This window comes from Onychomys torridus, chromosome 15 (genome assembly GCF_903995425.1).
Source record: "Onychomys torridus chromosome 15, mOncTor1.1, whole genome shotgun sequence".
NCBI lineage: Eukaryota > Metazoa > Chordata > Mammalia > Rodentia > Cricetidae > Onychomys > Onychomys torridus.
Window position 1 is genome coordinate 49,632,524 of NC_050457.1, and position 23,073 is coordinate 49,655,596.

The 23,073-nt window shown below is 38.1% G+C and overlaps 1 protein-coding gene across 2 annotated transcripts in view; it reads left to right on the plus strand.

Moving 5' to 3' along the window:
• The window catches only part of Prlr (prolactin receptor), a 50,792-nt gene that overhangs the window by 18,820 nt on the left and 8,899 nt on the right, over positions 1-23,073 (plus strand). The window contains exons 3-9 of one of the 2 annotated variants that reach the window (XM_036206727.1): positions 4,141-4,273; positions 5,810-5,979; positions 8,506-8,675; positions 10,185-10,326; positions 10,773-10,872; positions 11,495-11,564; positions 13,388-14,640. In XM_036206727.1, the coding sequence (XP_036062620.1) occupies positions 4,141-4,273; positions 5,810-5,979; positions 8,506-8,675; positions 10,185-10,326; positions 10,773-10,872; positions 11,495-11,564; positions 13,388-14,386 (1,784 nt within the window). In that variant the 3' untranslated portion in view covers positions 14,387-14,640. Of the gene's footprint in view, positions 1-4,140; positions 4,274-5,809; positions 5,980-8,505; positions 8,676-10,184; positions 10,327-10,772; positions 10,873-11,494; positions 11,565-13,387; positions 14,641-23,073 lie in introns of those variants that run through there. The other variant, XM_036206728.1, reaches the window with a different exon arrangement.

Sequence of the window (23,073 nt, forward strand, 5' to 3'; positions counted from 1 at the left end):
CTACCTTTTTATCTATATCATATCTATATCCTCTCTTTTTTCTTTTCAGAGTAGATTCAATAATCTACCCTTTATCCTATCATTTCTATATATCTTTTTTTTTCAGAGTAGATTCAATAATCTACCTCTTATCTATATCCTCTTTTTTCTTTTCTTTTCTTTTTTTTCTTCAAACAAGAAACCTAAATCTAATCTCCTTTATTTAGCCCTTTCCTTGACCATTAACATCAACAACTTCTAACCAACCATCCTAAACAATGACAATTATCCCAAATCTGAAACCCACTGAAAGACCAAAAACCACTTACCCCACCTCTTGGGAATATGGGCATTGTGTTCTTAAAATTACTTCCTGCTGTTTGTGAGTGAAGGCATCTTTAGAAGATCCTGAAGAGAAAAATCTGGGGTTAATTGTCAAGTTCCAGAGTAGTAGCTGTATCATTTATTGTCCAGTTTTTGCATAATGCCAAAGCACAGGGCTTATCTCAAGTCATCGCTCAAATAGTCTGTGAAACTGGATCATCTCAGCTAGCCATTTCAAAATTGTCCTAAGCAGTTTGTAGTCCAAAGCTGATCTTTTGGTGGTGTTTTTCGGCTTAGTGGGATTACTATTGTCCATGTGGAATCATCATTGTGGGGCCCCATCATCTTTCTGGAGACTTCAAATTTTTTGTTAGGCCTGGTCTTGATTCCCTGCAGAAAACTGTTAGAGACTCCAACACAAAAAAAAGCATGTATAGGCAGCTAAATGAAGCCTTTTTTCTAGAGTTAGTTAGTATTCTATATGAGCATTAATATCATAATGAAAGTTTAAAATGTGTATATATTAATCTTATAAATTTTGATATAAAATTCATACTTTAAGAAAAGTTTAAAGAATCAAAATAGAACTAAAGAATTGAGATTAGTGGCAATATAATAGTCCCTTGTTTTTTTGGTTTTCTTATGTCCCATATCAGATAGCTCTCTTTCTTCATACATGATGCAGAGATTTTGCATTTTCCTTTTAACGACATGCTTGGGTTCTTTGGAAGTTGCTTGCAATGCTCTTCCTATTTACTTAGGTAATATTATATCCTTCTGAGGTCTTTGATATAATTGAAAACTAGATAGTTATAATTTTCCTTGGTTATGATAAAAGATAAATTAGATATGAAACTTCAGATTCACAAATATAGGATAGAAAGAATATTTTCTTTAATTTTGCCAAATACAAATAGACTAGATATTATAATTGTAATTCTTGCTTAATAACTGTTCTATTATATGTAATTTTACTATGTTAAAGTTAAAACCTTCCTTTTTGATTAGACAGAAAAGGAAAGGTTCTGTGGGATGTTCTGTATGCTGTGAATGTGTTTCTCTTATTGGTTGATAAAAAAAAAAAATGCTGATTGGCCAGTAGCCAGGCAGAAAGTATAGGCAGGATAAGCAGACAAGGAGAATTCTGGGAAGAGGAAGGCTGAGTGAGAGACATAAGCCTGCCGTCCTGGGAGCAGCATGTAATGGCACACAGCATATAGATTAACAGAAATGAGCTGAGTTTAAGTGCAAGAGCTAGTCAGTGGTAGGTCTGAGCTAATGGCCAAGCAGTTTTAATTAATAGCCTCTGTGTGTTTACTTGGGTCTGAGTGGCTGTGGACTTGGTAGGATACAGAAAAACTTCAGCTACAGTTGGCAATGATAGTGGTTTGAATCTTAGGTTATGTTTGTTTGTTTGCTTGCTTGCTTGCTTGCTCTTTGTTTGGTTGATTGGTTTTTATCAAGACAGGATTTCTCTGTGTATCCCTGGCTATCCTAGAACTAGTTCTATAGAGCAAGCTGGCCTCAAACTCGGAGATCCACCTGCTTCTGATTCCTAGTGCTGGGATTAAGGACATGTGTCACCATGCCCTGCTAGTTTGGAAGGTTTTTTTTAATGAATATTTCTCTCTACATCACATGTTTCTTCTCACCCATGACAGAAACAAACAAGAAAAAAGAAACCTTGTATTTTTACAATGACTCCCAACATCACTATCCTGACAAAACCTTCTCTGGGGGATGAGCAGTTCTCCAAACACTGGTAGATACACACAAGGTACACACAGATTCTTTTCAGCAGCTCTGTGAGCTCCTGTGATACTTTGTTATCACTGACTTGCCAACCTTCTTTCCATGACCCCATCTGGTACACCATCCTAAACCATCCATTAAATTCTTCTTCCTGGATAGATTGTATACTGACCCCTTTTCTAATCCATGATCCCTTTGCCATGATCTTCATGACATGCTCTCCTGGACTAAAGTTTCATCCTGAGAGCCTACAAGAAAGGTTGAATAAATGTGGGGAAAGATGTAAAAGACCCCCTGAGCTGCTAACACCAACTTCTGAAAGAAAACTCTTTCTATTCCTGAATTTAGCATTGGATCCTCAAGTGGGACAAAAAGAAACAGGAAAATTAGATATACTGTTGGTTATGGTTGGCCTCCCAAACCAACAGCATCATGACAAAGTCACAAGGTCATTCTGTTCCTCTTTTGAGCAAGAGAATTGGAAATCAGCTTACCAAGAGCTTTGAAGATTAAGCTAGTGAAAAAATCTCACCCCCTTGGACACAGCACCTCCTGCAGACCTTCTCACTTCTTGTGCTGACAGTGGGAACATCGCTTATCTAACCATGGTAGCTCAGAGTGGAACTACTCTCTATCCTACCTCTTGCTATACTGCTGGCTTTGTGAAGATCCACAGAACTACAGGGAAGTTTTGAGTCACCTACTTATAAAAAGAACCAAAGGGATGGGGGAAGAAACAAAGAAAGAGGGGATGGGGAATGAATACAAAAGGAAACTAAAAACCAAGATTCAGAAAACAGCAAAAGGAAGAATTAGGGGATGGCGAAACTAGACTATAAGTCTGTAGAGTTCTCAGCCACAGGTAGGACATCCATATTACACACACACACACACACACACACACACGGCTCAGGTACCATTTTGGGAGAGGGCATGGAAGGACTGTGAAAGCCAGAAGTCAAGGAAGACTGGAAGGAAACAGTGACTTCTGAACATGGCAGGACCACTAGACTCATAATTTCACAGTACCTGAGGTTGTGTGCAGATTGCACAGTCAACAAGATCAAGCCAGTCAACAGTCCAACATGGAAGGGCTCCTGAGTCCTCATCCCTAACTGAAGCACTATTGACATCTGACAACTTCTAGGGGATCATCAGTGTCAATTTAAGTGTATAGCCCCTGGTGTGTCAATAAGACTCCAGTGGATAACTAGCCTTATACTCTTATACTTAGAAATTTATAAAAAAATATATATATCTTAGTGTCTCTCTCTCTCTCTGTCTGTGTGTGTGTGTGTGTGTGTGTGTGTGTGTGTGTGTGTGTATGTCTGTTAGAGAGAGAGTTTGTAGGGATAAAGGCTAGATAGAGGTAGATCTAGGAAGAGTTAGGGAGGGAAGTGGGGAATGAATATATTCAAAACACATTGTATGCATGCATAGAAGTTCCAAAGAATTAATAAAAATATATTTTTTAAAAACTGAATTACCTGGCCAAGGCTGTACAGAGTCAAGCAAAAAAGGAGAAGGCAAAGGAGTGAAGTGACCCCAGATACCCAAATAAAGGGCCATAAATGGTGCAGATAAAGATAGGGGTGGAGTTAATACTGTGGGAATGCCAGAAAAATACAGATTTCTGATCAGAGAGGAAAGATGCCACAAAGCAATGCACTGTCTGTGTATACACAAGTCACTTGTCACTGGGGAAGAATACTTTAGATAGTAACACTAATGCTACCTAGACTCTGGGAAGAGAAGCTAGCTACATAATCTCCGTATACATCCATCTCTCTCTCCTCGCACTCACTCTTCATTGAAATTTTTTTCACTACATCTCATAAAAGTTTTTGTTATTTCCATCTCAAAATGCAAGCATACACCACCAGCCACCATCATCTAAGCCCTGCTAGCCCTAGAATAGCACAGAGGAATGTAGTTGGATGCTGATGCAGTGGCATCTCTGAACAATGGTCCAAGGCCTCATCACTGCCAGGGTGCCAATCATCTGCCTCTGTTATCAGCAGCTCAATAAAGCAGTTGCATGGACCTCAATATCAATTCTAATGGCTTATGGCTGTTTTGTTTCAGGACAGTCACCACCTGGAAAGCCTGAGATCCACAAATGTCGTTCTCCTGACAAGGAAACATTCACCTGCTGGTGGAATCCCGGGACAGATGGAGGACTTCCTACCAATTATTCACTGACTTACAGCAAAGAAGGGTAAAAAGCTCTCTTCTGTCCTATCAAACCCCACCATAGTGCTCAGGCCCACATTGCATTAGTTCTTATTATAAATTCCACACTTTCCTGGATTTATAGCAATAAGGCTCATACCACCAGGATAGAGAACCTAATGTCTCTAGCCCATCTTGTTTTGTAAAAGCATTTTACAAACTCAGTCGTCAAATGCACATTGACCAGTAGCATTATAATACTAGCCAATTTTCCAAATTTCTGTCACTTATTTAGATTACAGCCCAAGTCACCATTTCCTATGGGTTGGCTAATCTTAGCTGCTCAGCCATAACCACATGACATTTGTAAGGTTTTTGTTTTCTTAGTTAATATATTGCTTTTACAACATAACAATTACACAAACTATGTGATTCTTGACAGCCATGGTACATTAGGTTTTTCAAATGTGTTTCAAGCCCAAGGGGGGGAAAATTTAAGGAAAAGAACTTGAGGTTTTTTTGTTTGTCTATTTTGTTTTGTTTTGTTTTGTTTTGTTTTGTTTTAACAAATTGCTGAACTAAAGGATAGAAGTCATAGGAGAACACATCTGTAATCCTAGCATTCTGGAGGCAGAGGCAGGAAGATCACAAGTTCAAAGCCAGCCTGAGCTACATAGAGAGCCCCTATTTCAAACACAAGAGAGTAAATTCAAGATGTCCCAAAGAGCAGAGTTAAATGTAACATTGCCAAGAGGGCAAAATAAGATCATCTCTAGATGATTATTTTGATAATATCACAATAAGACTCTCCTAGAAATCTTAAATGAGCTATAGGAATGTTAGTCTAGCAAAAAGTACACTTCTGTATCTTGGACCTAAAACTAAAATATATATTACTGACGGAGACAGTCATGCCCCTTTCCAAGAACTGCTTGTATACAAAGCTGTCCTTCCATATGGGATCCAAGTCATGGCACAAACATTTAAAAGACCCAGAATTGAGCATTCTCTAACACCTGTGTGGTATGGGTGGCACTGAGGCTGTTAAAATATAAGCAACTTAATGAGCCACACAGGTTGAAATACCTCCTTCCAAGGCCACTTCACTCTGTTGTTCACTTGACCATCTAAAGACATCAGTGTGTCTCCTCCTAAACCCTTTTGTTTAAATGTAGCTCAACATGTTTGCATGACCAACACTACATTATGGATGATGCCATAATATGAATATGTGCTAACAAAGTTTCCAATTGCCTAAGGTGATCCAATGGTGGTACTATTGGTCTGAGTGTGCTTTGGCCACTGGTAACTCAAAAGGACAAACCACAAGGTTCATAGAGACACCTTCAGGAAAGAAGAGTTAGTGAGCAGTGGAGAACTGAGATGCTAAACTAATCTTTCTACCCATTCTTCCAACACTCTACTTTCCCTCGCTCCCAGCTGATATAGAGTAACCAAGCTTTTTCTGCTTTCGTTCTTGTACTTTGAGCACCTTATCCCCCAAATCCAATAATATTAATCTATTAAGAACAAAATGAGACTCTTGTTTTCTTACTCACTCTTAATACGTTACTTGTTGCAGAGAGAAAATCACCCATGAATGTCCAGACTACAAAACCAGTGGCCCCAACTCCTGTTTCTTTAGCAAGCAGTACACTTCCATATGGAAAATATACATCATCACAGTAAATGCCACTAACCAAATGGGAAGCAGTGCATCGGATCCACTTTATGTGGATGTGACTTACATAGGTAAGGAGAAGGGGAGCGCATGAGGAATTTGTTACTGTTATGTTATGTTATGTTATGTTGTGTTGTGTTATGTTATGTTATGTTATGTTATGTTATGTTATGTTATGTTATGTTATGTTATGTTATGTTATACAGTTAGCCAAAGTCTAACTCAGTCTGGGTCTTCCTGGCTGATGTCTAGATCCTAGAGAGGAAAGGTGAGAGAACTCACAGTATCTCTGTTGGGCAAGCATTTTGCGTCAACAGCATTGATTCTTGACAGCAAGGTTAGTCCTTGGGATCTTTGAGTTCTCGTGTTTTCCCTCAACTCTAATCTTAGTGTCTTAAATCCAGGGTGTGTGTTCTGCATGCTTCCTTTATTAATAGTTCCTTCAGCCCTCTCCCTATAACCATGTTGCCTTCTTTACCAGCCAACTCAAATTTCTTTTCTTTTTGGTGGGGATGTTCTGGAGAGGAAGCCTGGAGATGGACATGAAGGCAAGCGCTCCCCCACTGAGCTGTACTAACAGCTCCAAATGTCTTTCTTTTCTTTCTCCTTGTGGAAGACAGGGATACTCTTCAGAAATGAAGATCTTTAAAAGCATCTTCAGGTTCTGAACCCACGGGAATCATTCCAAGTACTTGGACTGAAATTCGGCTCGCCACAATGTCGTATCTACTTTATTATGAAATATTATTAGACAAAGACTGGTGGGGGTAATGGGGATATAGTTTAATGATAGAATGATGCCTAGTATAAATAAAAAAGCCCTAGGTTCAAGTATAATAGCAACAATAGGAAGTAGGTAGTAAGTAGTCAAAGATTACGGTCACTTATATATTGTTTGGAAAAAGCATTCATAGAGCAGAACAGTAGATCTGAGAGAGTCCCTTGCTTTGCATGATCAGCATTATGTAGCAGGGCAATTAGACACAGCTGCAAAGGCCTTTATGGTTAATCCAGACAATAAATAAGTTCCTAGGAGAATAGATAGGATGAGGAGAATGAGGTTCTTATTTATCTTAGATAATAATTTATGAAGTAGTTAATAAGGTTTAAAATTACTCAGGCCTTCTCAATCTGAGTAATACCACTCAACAACAGAAAGCAGGCAGAGCCCCTACAGTCATCACACATCTCCCTCCCAACTTCATATCCTCATTTTATTTTTTCAAGAAAAGTTTTTATTCATTTTACATACCAACCACAGATCCCCTCTGATTCCCCCTCCCACTCTCCCCACAGCCTTCTCCCCCTCCCCTAACCCACCCCTCATTCCCTCCTCAGAAAAGGTAAGCTCTGGGAGTCCAGTCGAAGAGAGGGAAGAGTGATTATATGAGCAAGGGGGATCAAGATCACGATGGGGAAATCTACAGGGACAACTGAATCAAGCTTGTGGAACTCACGAATTTTAGACCGACAGCTGTGGAACCTGCATGGAACCAGGCTAGACCCTCTGCATATGGGAGACAGTTGTGTAGCTGGGTCTGTTTGAGGGGACCCTGGAAGTGGGATTAGATCTATTCCTGGTGCATGAGCTGGCTTTTTGGAGCCCATTACCTATGGTGGGATGCCTTGCTCAGCCTTGATGCGTGGGGAAGGGGCTTGAACCTGCCTCAACTTGATATGGCATGCATCATTGACTCCCATGGGAGGCCTCACCCTTTCTGAGCAGTGGATGGGGTGGGTAGAAAGAAAGTGGAGAGAGGGACAGGAGGGGAGTTAGATCAGTAACTGTCCCTCTTTTGTTCTGCCTTCTACCAAAGGGCACAGTACATGACATTGGGGGAGGGTTAAATGGTGATTCATTGTTAGAATATTATTTTAATTCAGGGCATGTGGTGTGCATTCAAGAAATATCAGGATTTTACTTGTGGGAATTCAGTAAACATTTGGTAATGGAATGAATGAGACAAGCTGTTTGAGGGTTACTCGAGGGAACACCGTCAAAACGTTCAAGCACTAGGCACATATTAACCACTCACTATCTGGCAGGGTGAATCCTGTTCTCCGCGGGGAGTGATGCATATTTTGAGTGTAGAATATAGCTGATGAACTGAAGGCAAAAATCTGTAAACTTGTTACCTGCCAAGTTATGAATATGAATGAGTGATGCTCAAAAAGATACGCAGACTTTCAAGGAGATGGTCGCTCCCAACTGAGGGAAATGAACTATTTCAAATTCCTTTCCCAATAATCTCCTATACCAGCTTTGACTTGAAACTCCCATCCCGGTTATTAGCACCTGGTCATTGCCATTGGGGGAAAATGTGAATATGTATATGAACCTGGCTGGTAGAAAGTGGAGCATACAGCCCAAGCAAAATCTCAGCTGCTTATTTTTGTTACTATTCAAACCCTATCTTCAGGTACAAAAGTGATTGATCACCTATTAAGAGTAAGAAGGTGTTTACATGTTCTCCAGGAGCTTATAATCCAGTGGGGAAAGTGGGCTGTTAGAATATGCAAGGCTTGAAAGAAAACAGTAGGGTCAAAAAGAAGATCCAAGCTATGAGGGAAACTAAACATTTCTTTTGTATCTACAGTTGAGCCAGAGCCTCCTCGGAACCTGACTTTAGAAGTGAGACAGCTAAAAGACAAAAAACCATATCTATGGATAAAATGGTCCCCACCCACCATAACTGATGTAAAAACTGGTTGGTTTACAATGGAATATGAAATTCGATTAAAGTCTGAAGAAGCAGAAGAGTGGGAGGTAAGTCAAACAGAAACTTACTGGAGGAGCCACATCCTTTTGTAAGGATAAACATCTCACAGCAGAGTAGATGATTTCCCCAGTTACATGCCCACTGTGTGGGCATCCCCTTGCAAACATAGCACTGCTAGATAAAGAAATGCCATCTCCCTTCTACTGAAATTGAAGGATGTTCATATTCACAAATTTCACAAAGACAGTTGCTTGTACTGGACAGGTTCTCCCTCAGGTTCCCAATTTACCTTCCTAAGTATATCTCAGACGACCTCTGGAAGAACATAAACTATACTGAGGTGAGGCTGGAGGCAAGAGAGTCAGTTTAATATGTCCATGGTCAATGTTTTTAAAGAAATGCTTTGTAATACTTCAGTGTAAAATGATAGTGCCGCTATCATGGGCATTATGGTATTCTACCCTCTGTCTCTGTTGGAAATGGGACATTTGCAAACATAGTCAAAATAATAGGATCACAGATTTTTTTAAAGGTAATTAAAATATCTAAATAAAATATAATGGTTAGTCTATATTTTAATCCTTCCTGGCTCAATTTCTTCAAAAATATCTTTAACAGCTGGTTTTTCCAAACCAAAGTCTACTCCAAGACAATTTTGATGTAGTGAGAAGAGGCTATTTGTTAATAAGGATGTCCCACAATCTTCACTTTTTATTAGTTCTTTGTGCAATCACTTAGCTAATATCTATGCCACTGTACTGTCTGAACCAGACTTTAGATTTAAGGACTTGGTTAGATTCAGGTTGAATCACATGTAGCTCAACATACTCTATAAGTAATTAGTATTAACTTCATACTATATTCATCATCATCAACAACAACAACAACAACAACAACAATATCATCATCATCATCATCATCATCATCATCATCATCAGGCATGAGCCATCTGGTTGACCTAGTATAAATGATACTAAATCTGAGCTCTAGGTTAGGGAGGTAGAAACTTGATGTCTCCTTTACTAAATAACATTTTATTTGTGTACAATCACTTCAACATACATGAAGACTTGGTTTTCTTCCACCTATTAATTTTTACATTAACTAGTAATCCTTTAAATCAATCACTTCATTGGAATTTGTAAACTAATAATCTTATTGTCTCTTATGTCTATGTGCTAATTTGTTAACAAGAATCCTGTCTTTCACTAAGTAAAGTGGGAAGGGGGTGGGGATTGTCTTTCTGAAATAGAGTTCCAAATGAAGACATAGAAAACCTTTTAAATTTTTGTGAGAGAATTTTTTAAGAAAAAAATTTTTATTCATTTTACATTCCAATCAAAGATCTCCCTCTTCTCTCCTCCTGCCCCTCTAGCCTCCCCATTGTGAGACATTTTTAAGAGGAAGGAAAGGATAGAATAGGGTAAGGAAATCAGGGCATCCTCTAAGCACAGCCATGTATACCTAACTCCCTAATAACTTAAGATATAAAGGAAAAATATATTTCCTTATAACAAGAGTCAGAGGTGACTTCCATTTATCTTGTTCTTCCTTAGATCCATTTTACAGGGCTGCAAACACATTTTAAGGTTTTTGACTTATATCCAGGACAAAAATACTTTGTCCAGACTCGCTGCAAGCCAGACCATGGATACTGGAGTAGGTGGGGCCAAGAGAATTCCATTGAAATACCCAATGGTGAGTGTTTTGACTGTGTTTTTCCCTATATTTATAAGTATTATTACCAATAAAACTGCATGTAATAGCTATTAATATAGAAACTATTTTTAGCCTTATTTAGAAAAGTAGGTAGAGATGTGATTATCATCTCTTAATCTACCAAAAAGACATTTGGAAGAGTTATATTATTGCCTGAATCATAGTTGGTAAACACACCAGTTTCTAGAGTAAAGTTACAGGAATAAGTCTAGAACGTCCTCCAAGGACTCGTTGGTCATTCATTCTGACCTACCTATTTGTCTTACAGCTACCTACTATTGATGGGTTGCTTCTCAAGTCAAGAAATATAAGTAGAAAGAAAAAATCCTGAGTCCAAGAGTTTCATGTGTTATATTGGTTTGGTAGTTGGTTTTTATTGATGATATTATGTATGATCAAAGCTCTCTGGCTGTTTGTTTTTTTAGACTTCACCTTGAAAGATACAACCGTGTGGATCATTGTGGCCATTCTCTCTGCTGTCATCTGTTTGATTATGGTCTGGGCAGTAGCTTTGAAGGGCTATAGGTACTATACTGTCTCTCAGCTCTTCTTTTAGTTATTGTTATTGTGAATAATGACAAAAAAACACAAATACTGATATACAGATGAGGGAAACCAGCAGGAAGCCTAAGCACCATATTTATCCATTAGTGCCAGTACTTTTTCTCATACAAAAAAATCTTTTATCAGTTTTTCTTTTTTTAAGTATTAAAATGTACTTATTGGGTTGGGGATTTAGCTCAGTGGTAGAGCACTTGCCTAGCAAGCACAAGGCTCTGGGTTCAGTCCTCAGCTCCAAACCCAAAAAAAAAAAAAAAATGTACTTATTGAATTCAGTGTTCTTTCCATAAAATAGGAACTTAGAGCTATAAAATTGTGAAAATTTTGCTCAAGCAGCTAACATTGAAAGAACCAAATGGAACAAATAACCAGTAGCTTAAAATTAGCTTTCAAAAATTCGTCAGTGAAGGTGTAATGTATGTTTCTACAATTACCTCTCTCTTTTACTCCTACTTTAATACAGCCATAGAATTCAACCTCTTATAGCCCATGCATCAGCTATTTGGGAACTGGGGTGGGGGTATCTCTTTTAAATATTACAATGAAAATATTAGTCATTTATCCACTCTCACAAATTATTTTATAGCATGGTGACCTGCATCTTCCCACCAGTTCCAGGGCCAAAAATAAAAGGATTTGATACTCATCTGCTGGAGGTAAGTGCCAGAAGCAGAGAATGTGATGTAACTCACTGCTTGGTGATAATTAAGTTTACACATGCACACTCAATCCTCATCAATCCAACTTGGCCCTCTTGGTCATCTCTTTCCAGTTGCCTCTCCTCGTCAGCGTGTAGGTTAACAGAAGAAAGTATTTGGGATGAGTGTGTGAATCATCACATGCTAAAAGTCAGAGAGCAAAGAGAGAATCTAGCCAAGAAACACTCAAACTCATAGTGAGGCTTGTTACATTTCCCAGGGCTGCTCCCCAAAATGGAGATGACCATTTTGTTCAAATAATGAGTTTAGAAAGAGAACAGATATTTTAACTAGCTCATTGCCACCATCTATTGGTGAAATTATACATGAGTCCAAGCTTCAACTTGAATGTTCTTTATATAAGCCACTGTGACAGAATTTTCCATTGTCCCCATGTTCCATTTGAGTAGTCAGTAGATAAGTACTCTATGGGCTTGTGTTTTCCAAAGCACACTAAACTGATTTGAGACATAATTAAAACATTTCTCTCTGGGTTAAAAGGTATAGTTTAATCTGACCTTAACAATGGTGTAAAAGAAAGCCATCACCTGTATATAAAAGTAAATGCCAGTTGATGCAATTGCCACAAATTTAAGCTTATAAGAATGTAAAAAGTAAATTTGATTTGTCTTTCAAAATCATTTTAATTATAATAACTATTACAGCAAGGACTAGAGCTAAGGAGTTTGGGCTTCCAGGCCAGTGGTCTTACCCACTATTCAGGCTAGTATTGACCTTTGTAAAACCAACAGGAATGTCTCAGCCAAGCAAATTACCTAGTATCTATCTTACAGCTCAACCTGCTAGCCACAGAGACCTAATGATAAATGGCTGCTTTAGGCTTATACTTTTTATTCTTTTCTGAAATTATCTCTAATCTTCAAAAGGACCCTTGCAGATAGATGATATTATTCCCATTATAAAACTGGAGAAGCTATGGTCCAGAAAGGAAAGCAACCTATCCAAAGTCATATCTACCTGATAAAAGCCAAGACTTAGCCATATGACCTAAGTCAGAGGACTGGGGAGGAGGGGAAGAGAAAAGAGACCAGGAGAGGAAAGAGAGAGAAATAAGAGGAGAGAGAGAGAGAATAGAAGGAAGAGAGAGAAGGAGGAAGGAGATGAACTACATAGAGAAAGAATAGAAAAAGAGGACAGAAGAGAAAGAAAGGAGAGGTGGGAAATAGTAAGAGGAGGAATGTGAGAAGGAAGAGTGGTAGGAGAAGCCAGAGACAAGGACCACTCCACTGTCACCACACCCCAGAAAGTGGTGCAAGAGGATAGGAGGCCAGCCACTACATCTTGGAACTACTCTGCAGTGCCTACCAGTGTCAGGTGTATACACAAACACCATGACTTCAAATATTTCACATGACATTTTCTTTTCATAGTTATATGTTGATCATACATTGAGTCGTATAGTACTTGCCCATGAAGTTCATAACCACTACTAGAAACAAAGAAAAATTATGAAAGACATAAAGAAAAATATTTGGTGAATAATACTCAAAAGGTGCTTATAGATGGCCTGATACACACGTCTGCAGTCTGGGGGCAGGGGGGAGGGGCGGCGGGTGGATGCTGTGAGAGTGCTCACAGAAGCCTTCTGCTGAGCAGAAGGAGATGGAAAGCTTCCATTCCAAGACTAAGCAAGATTCAGCATGGCTGCTGCCCCAGAAACAAAGCCCCTTTACTCTTCTCAGATACCACTCAGCTGTGATGCCAAGAGTGGCATGTGCTGAGGCTAACAGCCATCTCTCCTTGTGTCTGTGTTTCAATAGAAGGGCAAGTCTGAAGAACTCCTGAGTGCCTTAGGATGCCAAGACTTCCCCCCCACTTCTGACTCTGAGGACTTGCTGGTGGAGTTTTTAGAAGTGAATGACAGTGAGGACGTGCAGCTAATGCCATCCCATTCCAAAGAGTACCCAGGTCAAGGTGTGAAGCCCACACACCTAGATCCTGACAATGACTCTGGTCATGGAAGCTATGACAGCCATTCTCTTTTGTCTGAAAAGTATGAGGAGCCCCAGGCCTACCCCCCTACTTTCCACATTCCTGAGATCATTGAGAAGCCAGAGAATCCTGAAGCAAATATTCCTCCCACCCAGGACCCCCAAAGCAGCATCCCCTATTTTCATGCAGATGTGTCCAAATCTTCAACATGGCCTTTACTGCCTGGCCAACACATGACCAGGTCTCCTTATCACAGCATTGTTGATGTGTGCAAGCTAGCTGGAGGTCCTGTAGATACACTTGCCTCTTTCCTAGACAAAGCAGGAAAAAATCTTCTGAAATTTTCAAAAACCCTCAAGACTGGAGAGGAAAAAGAGGTGGCTGAGCAAGAGGAGATGAAAAGCTTCCATTCTGAGACTAAACAGAACGCATCATGGCCCCTGCTTCAGGAGAAAGCTCCCATTGTCTATACTAAACCCCCAGATTATGTGGAGATTCACAAAGTCAATAAAGATGGAGTACTATCGTTGTTACCCAAACAGAAAGAAAACAACCAGGCGGAGAAGCCCGGGGTTCCTGAAGCCAGTAAGGAGTATGCCAAGGTGTCTGGGGTTATGGATGACAACCTCTTGGTGTTAATGCCAGATTCACGAGCTCAGAACCCAGCTTTGGTTGGGGAATCAGCCAAGAAGGCTCTACCACCACTTGAACAGAATCAACCTGAGAAAGATCTGGCCAGCTTTGCTGCAACCTCAAGCAACTGCAGACTCCAACTGGGCAGGCTGGATTATCTGGATCCTACATGCTTCATGCATTCCTTTCACTGATAGCTAGACTTATGGAACGATCAGTTAAAATGTGATTGTTTTCCTTCAGGTAACACTACAGAGTCATGGAATAATGTGGTTTGCTAGCGAATGTTACAGGATGTGGGTAAAATAACACTACTTCACTCCTTTTCATGTCGTGTTCAACTCTTGCCTCTTTTCAACAGCTGATGTCCAGAACAAATCGATCTTGTTTCCTGTGATTTGTAGACTTTCTCTTTACTATTACTATATGTATATGTGTGTGTGTATATATATATATGTGTGTGTGTGTGTATGTGTGTGTGTGTGTGTGTGTATATATATATATATATATATATATATATATATATATATATATATTCAATGAAATAAAAGCACATTGCTCACCATCCTTGAGGGATGGTGCCAGCAGGTATAGCCACTGCAATAGATTTGGCATGTGATAGAAGTTATGAAACACTCAAAAGGACTTAGCACAAGAAGATGACAGGCATGCTGAAAATGCCATGAAAACTGCTTTTAAAACTGATTGCTAAGCCTTTACCCTCCTCTTTCATTCTATCAGGATGGTCCAAGAATAGCACTTTTTTGAAGGAGTACATTCCAGGACACCAGCCAAATTGTTTACAACAGTCCCTATACCTTACTGATCCTTTGCCTGTATGCAAATGAAATCACACCCCAATTTTTTCTTAAAGTAATTTGAGTATGTTAAGCATGGGTTATTCTGCCTAAGCTTTATTTCTTTCTAAGGCCCCTAGAGTATAGAGTTTGGCAGAAAAAATTTTCTTACAAAATAAGATCAATTAATTCCACGTGGTGAACCATTTTAAAATGTTTTCCTTGCTTCATTTCAGCAAGACAGATGATTTGTTATAGACCCTAGTATTTTATTATTGGAAAAAAATCCCAAAGACTAATTTTAATCTAAAGGGTAATCATTGTGGGATGCTAAAAGAAGTGTTGCCTTACTGTATATACAATTCTGCTTTAATACAAACCCGTAAGTTTAGCACTGTATTTTTGAAGACTATTTTTCTATTGCTTAGGTAAAGTAAAGACTATTTTCTAACTTCCCAGTACTGCTGTTTACGTCTTCAAATGGGGACAGTAATTTCTGCTGCAAGGTTATAATGAGTATTCAAAGTACATAGTATATGCAGTATATATGTGCATATATAGTATATGCAGACCCTGTTAGAGTGAAATGCCAGGCCAACCCATTGCCCACTGAAGAATGTGAAGCAGATAAAAAATTCAATTAAGTAGAATAGAGTATAGTCTATCTGATTTTTTTTTTCTTCCAGATACTTTAAATAGCAACCATCATTGACTTAGGGTTTTAAGACTCTCTAGACCTAAAATATTTCTCCCATGAACTTAGGGCTCTCCTCACCTATGGGTGAATCTTATGAACTATCATGAAAGTGGAGAGTAGTGACTTCTAGCAGAGTTTCCAAGACAGAGAATTGGCTTTGTGTTATTTACTTTTCTTTTTTCTGAGCAATCCCTGAAAGTCAGTATCTCTTTGGAATAAATGCATTTGCAAACTCTTGGCAGAAGCTGTGCTCGCATCAAGAACGTCCAGATAAAGTTCTAGGAAAGCAAGCAGCTGTCCAGTGATAAGAACAGCTTCAAAGGTCAGGGAATGGGAAAATCTGTAAGACAGCTCCAAGGGTAGGCTTCCTGAGGAGGCTCAAAGCCTTGTATTTCCATATTAATAGGAGTATCCACGACTCATGTGCCGCACTCTGCTTCCCTCTGCTTTTCATATCACCTATAGGCAAATAAGTTCTCTGTCCATTCATGAACTGGATATGGAGACTCTGAACTCACCTCTTGTGAGTTAAATATTTCACTCAACAAGCACATGTTGGTAGAAACTGGACTCAGAGATTCCTTGAAGACTAAAAGTAGACATATAGCCAACACTTTCAGAAATGCAAATGTAAACATCTGAAGCATATTTCCCAATACATAAACATCTTGTGAACAACAGAAGAATTTGGGAAAGTTGTCCAGGATCATTCAATGCCCTGGATCCTCCATACTAAATGTCTGAGGACCAACTGCATTGCATCACATGGGTGCTACTTGGAAATTTTGTTTGCAGCATCTCAAGCCTCATCGAAGACATACAGAATTGGAGTCTGCATTTTACTAAATGCCCAGATAACTCACATGTACACTCAAGCTGGAGAAGCATTGTTTTCTACAACCATTTCCACAAAAGGTTATTTTTTTTCCTCTCTTGAAAAGTATGGAGCAAGTCTATTAAACTTGAAATAAGCAACACTGTATGTAAAGAAAAAGAAAAAGCAAAACTATCAGTGATTTAAAACTCACATAATGATGAAGTTTGTATGAAGTCACATGAGAGAATGACATGCAAAATACACACACCTTCCAAGAGGTCCAATGAATCTAGTTCACCTTGAAAACTACTGACAAACAAACGTCAAAGCCAGTGCAAACTAAACCTTTCCCGACATATTCTATTCTTCTCCAGGAGATAAATAATACGCATTTATTTACAAACCATGACCACTATAGAATTGATAGTGCATATGGTACTCATAGTTTGAAACTTAAAAATCTGCATCTGATATATAGTTTCACATATGTGAAAAATATGGCTGTCTAAAGGCAAGTTATATCCCACAAAAATCAGTTAACATTCATGAAATTAAAAAATAAAATAAAGTGAAATGAAACCCATAGTTCTATTTGTTTATTAGAATTTTATGGTTAAATACTTTCTGTTGAAGGACAGCTGTTTGAGTGAAAGAATGAATACTAGGAGTCAAGATATCTGGGTTCTAGTCCTGCTTTGCCTTGGAAAGGCCATTACCTAGTTTAGATTTCCGTTTTCTCTGACTATGTTGGACAGATAATCTGAAAGGCCTATTGAAATTCTGTATCCTTGAGTCTATGTCTCACTGAGTAATTTAAACCAATTCCTGACATCTTAAGTTACCAGACAGTTGTAGAAATGCAGAGTCACCTTCACGGATGTACTCATCCTCTGCTTCACTCCTTAAAGGCTCAACATCCCATTTGTCTGCAGATAGGAAGACAAACGGAACGGTGAGACTTTAAGTCAGACTCTAAGATCATGTGCAAATATGTGTGCAGAGATAAGACGTAGAGCTAGGAAAGACATGGAAAATGAGACACTGGTCTTTAGAAAAACTATCTTTGATGCATCAAGCTATGCTTATTCCTGTGTGGAGCCAACAGCCTCAAGTCTCTGTTCTTCTATTTGGTTGTTGACTGTTTTCCTATCATCATGGTTCCTGAATAACCATTGCACGTGTAAATTAAAGAACCTTTTTCTCAGAATCACAAAAATGTATCGTTTTTGTAAGCAACTAAGAATTCAGGTTCTGAAGAACATGGAAACTGAATATATCTGGTGGATGATTGATGGAACTTTAGGGCACAAATGGCAAAATATTCTCTGATAGGTTTTAACAGATGCATAGAAGGAACTTTAATATGAGCACAACTTACCAATCAGCTGTGTCTCTGATTTTTAATAGATGATGCATTCTCCTAAGTGCCTGAGACCAATAATCAGTTATAGGCTAATGATTCACTGTAAGCTAGTTTGATGGGAAGCAGCCAAGCTTCTGTTGCATGTGTAAAATCAAAGCTGGGAGGACACCCTTTGCTTGACATAATCCAAGAGAACTGGTGAATCTTCAGTTAATGAACAAGCAAAGGACCTGAGTTCCAGGGGAAAGTTTGTCCGAACAGAAACCTAGCTCCTTTTCTTTTTAATTTTTTTTATTCAGCTTTCCTCTGCTGTCCATCATTTTGCAAAAAAAGACTCGGCTTGCCCTTAACAATTTCAGTATAGCAGAGACAAGAAAGAAATAGATCTGTATACATTTTACAAAGTGCCTTTCTTTACTTTTTTTTATTTAAAACAAAAAAAAAAAAAAAAGGTTTCCTTTAGGAAGAAAAGTGCATTGATTGGAAAGCAAATTTTACCTTAAATGGAATTCTTTTAAAAAAAATGGAGATATGAACAAAAGAGAAGCCAGAAAGGGGATGACAAAATTATCTAGAGACTAACCAGCAAAATATGCCTAGATTTTTGTGTGTAGTTTAATTGAATCCTCACAGAACTGAAATGAATAGCATCAATTTCTTTGCCTGAGTCTGAGTGTGATAAACCCACCAGCCCATGACTCAAGATTCTGAAACAAAATGCTGATGCATTCTTGAATGACACTGAATTGTATGCCAGGCCCTGAAGAGGACAATATGTACACTTTGAAGGTCTGCACACAGATGAAAAAGTAGTAATGACCTTTTGTTCTATCTCCCTCCCCCGCCCAAATTGCCATGGATGACAACCACTTGTATACTTCATTGAACAAAATTTCTTCTCTGACTCTGGCTCAAGTACAATATTGATACTCCTAGGAGACTCACTGAGCCCTCCATGTCCAGTTCTAGGTCATGTCACTGTTACTAAATAGGCTGTATGACCCTGGTCATCTCTTTTAATTCAGGCCACAAGTTTCCTCTCTTTAAATAAGTAGATTGACGCCCTCAAAAAATGTTTCTAAGACTTCTTCTAGGTCTGTCTTTGAGTTAATTCTCATGAGTTAAGTAAAATCTAAGACTGCAGGTGCAAAGCCCAGACTTCACTGCTGACATGCCATTGACCTTGGCAGTAAATGCCTGAAACTGTGCATACTTAACAGAAAACTGAGATCCATTTTTCCAGGTTAGGTAGACCAGAACCCTTGTGTCTCTGCTTCCTTCCAGTTCTGTATACTTAAAGCCTTCCAGTCCCTCTTTGCAGGACCTGTTGTTCTCCCTGAAGATTAATTATGTGGAGTAGTAAACTTGAGGTCTATAGGAACAAAATTACCTATAAACAATGATTTTGGCTCTGTATAAGATGGACCAATTTGTTGAATCTCCTCACAGACACAAACCCGAATTGAGGTCATAAGTAAGACTCCATTTAGATATGTACTTGCTTAAAGATTCAAGCTGGTAACTCCTTATCTAATTAAATCTAAGCTATCTAGATCAATAGGTATTGACTGTCTTAAGGAGAAACTTTACAATATAGACTATTTGCTTCAGAGTTTATGATCTAATGAGAAAGTCTACTTACAATCTACTTATAATTACAATCCTTTCCTATAATTAATGGGCATGTCATCCATGAATCACATGGGAATTTTCTCCTCAGTCTTTTATTTCCCTAGAAAGTAACTTGGGGTTTGAGCTCTGCATGGTATCAGTTTCCAGTGGTGCGAAAGAGTAGAAAATGAGATGTTCCAAAGTGTGAGCTGTATCAGAACCCCATGAAATGGAGAGTATTCATTAATGCAAGTGTAACTGAAAATGGTAAATCTACATGCAGTTATGAGTTAACTGCTATGAGGCATACATAACTTGTAAGCTAACAACTGTTCTGTTCACACCAATTCCATTTATTTCAAATTAGAAAGCATTGAGACACTCAGAGCAGAAAGACATCCATCTAGATGGTCTAGTCAATGAGTAAAGGGGTTCATAGATCATTTGGTATATTAATTAATATTTACCTACTGGCCATTTACAAAGAGAAGAAAAAAATTCTAGAAGCCTTTGTGAGTGAAGCAGTACCATCAAACATCAACTTTAAAAGTTATGGTCAGATTATGCCCCCTGGATATTAAACTTCAAAATACAGGCTTAGTTTGTCTGTACACATTTTGCAAATTGGGGAGACAGTCTTTTTGCCACATTATCTAAAATGGGGAAAAAAACTATAAGGGAAAAATAGTTCTGAAAATAGTTCCTGAGAAAAATATTTTTACTTTTTAAAACTACCTCCCTTCCACTTCCTAATGACCTTCCTTCAAAGCTGCTTATAGTTAGAAATGAAAAATACCACATTTTATGTTTGGACTGGTGTTGATGGAATAGTTGAAATATTTCTCATGTGACACTCCTAACTCTAAAGTATCTGTTATTTTACTCTATATTGCTTTTTGTGGTTCAAAACTGGTATATGCCATATTGAACTATATAATCCTTGTGTTGTAAATTTATCATGTAACACAAATGAAAATCATTATTTAATGACTTATGATCTAATCATACATAATTTCAATATAGTTATGTCTTTGTCTGTAGAGCAAAATTAAAAATATGTAATCATATATGTAATCATGTATTTCTGTTGAAACTGTGAATGTACTGATTTTTTTCTTTAATCTTTGTCTACAAGATATTGTATGTCCTGGGGTTTTAATGTGTTTAAAGTACAATCTAGCATTTATTGAAATGTCAACCCTTTGGCTTTGCTTCATGTGATCCCTGAATGTTCTTTGCACCTTGAGACCTGCTTCTATGCTCTATCATTAATTTTAAACAATGTAAGAGTCTCTTGTATAAACCAAAGCAATCCAGACGCAGCCCATTGAGTGATCATGTCCTGTGTAAAGCCATATTGAAGCAAAGACTCCGCTGCAGCATAAGGTTCCCTATTTCCAAAGCTGCCACTACCTCTCTCCTGCTCTTTCCCTATAAAATGCCAAGCAAAATTCAACCTTTCAGTGGGAAATTAGAAGTGATTACTAATGTTGTCATCTTTAACCTGATAACAAACCTTCTAACTCACTACTTTGCAGATTGTTGCTAGGTTTTATGGATAACCATTTCTACATTTTGATATTTTGTAGACATTGGCTGATGAGTAAAGTGCAGAAAGACTACACTGTAAGTCATCAGATTTTTTTAAAAATCATAGATTTCAGGTATTTTCCTCATCAGTGAGTCACCTCAAGGTGGTTGGCCAAAGCCATTATAACTTATGTAATTATGTTTGAAATACCCAACTCAGTGCCTGGCTCATACAGTTATTTCCATTGCCTCCCTAGTTTTACTTTGTTGTTGTTGTTGTTCTTGTTGTTGTTGTTGTTGTTGTTTTGAAATGCAAATGAACAGAATTACATAAATGTTGATAAAGTGATTTTCTTGAAGAATTTTTGCTGCTAGAAGATCTGTAATCATGAATTTGTAATTTAAATTCCCCAAACTCCCAAGAAATAAAATACCCTCTTGATTTGATTTTAACCATCAAATATATTATGGCATGGGAAGAGTCAGACATTTATCAGAAATAATCTTGTTTTGATTTCAGAGACTCATTTCTATGTGTCCCTATTGTGATGTCTACTTTTGTTTTTTCTTTTAGTATTAAAGGATTATACAATGCTAAGTTCATATGACTTGTCCTCTTACATTTTTCACTCTGTGAATCTTGGGTTATTACACATTATGCGTCCTGATTTTCACGGACTGATCCATTTGTCTCCATCCACTTTGTAGGGAGAACATGGACAGTTAAATCTTTGTCAATAATATGAAAATCATGCTAATTTCTCTCACATCATTTTTACTGCATGCTGAAAATAATGCTTGCCAAACAGAATGTTAGAGATCCCAGAATAATATGGTCATTATATTTCTATTTGTGTCATTATTGAAAATACCCAGCCCAGTGCCTGGCTCAATAAATATTTGTTTTCCCTTGCTTGTCCTTCTGCTAATTTTTTTTTTAATTTGGAAAAAATCGGGGGGGGGGGGATGAGCAGAATATCATGCATATGGCTAAAACAATTTTATTGAAGACTTTTAAACCACTTAATGATCTATAATCAAGAAATTGTTCATAAAATTGAACAAAACAGATTTTCCCATTCATGTTTACCCTTCCCAATAACAAGGCAAAATCCCTCTCCTTTGTCTCCTATGTGTCATTTGAAAAGTTGATAGAAATAAAGTAAGATAAAGTTGGTTTTATAGGGATCAAATCAGGGGAGCTCATTTAAATTCTGTAAAATAAAGGAAAGACCAGCCCATAAAAAGGTATATGGAATCCCTTAGAACAGTGTGATTCATCACTATTATTAACATTTTCTTCTGACAAATCCATCAGACTGAGCATGAATGGATAATCTTTACCTTTCAAGGAATTCTGACCTAGAATCATTCCACTGCTCATGCTGTGTTACACAATTGTTCAAGGTGTGCTTAGGATGGTTTAGGATGGTTTAAGACCTCTTTTCTGCCCCTGTTAATCCTCTAGCACTGCGCCTTATTAGAGAATGGACATTCTCTTTCTCATGGTGACGATCAATCTCTAAAGCTTGGCTTTGGGCAAAGTAGCACTGACTTGTCGGTGTTTCTATTGGAACCATTTGCCTTTCTTCTAAGGCTTGTGTGTATTTTTAATTTTGCAACCTTTGGAGTGTCTGTCACCAAAAATAAGTACCATATAATAAATGGGGACTTGAGGACATAAAATAGGTAACATGTTTTCTGAATATATTTTGTGTGCTTTTCTGAGAGAAATCAGGAATTCACATTGCCACAACTTGCCAGATTCAGGTCTAAAATCTCAACCCATTTAGTCCTCCTCCAACTATGTAGTCTAAATCCCCATCCTGGTATTTAGAGGCTGGAAGATGTAACTTCCATCTTGGTGTGTAGAAGATAGGAAATAAGGTCATTAAACCACCCCTGCTGCTGGACATTACAGAATACAGGAAGAAAATCTCCTATGGGATTTGATAACCCCTCTCAAATGTGTGGGAGAAATCCAACCAATTTCTGCTATTGTGAAATTCAGAAGTCTTAACATCTAAAATTATGATTCTTTTATGGTAAGCTCCTCCCACACCATG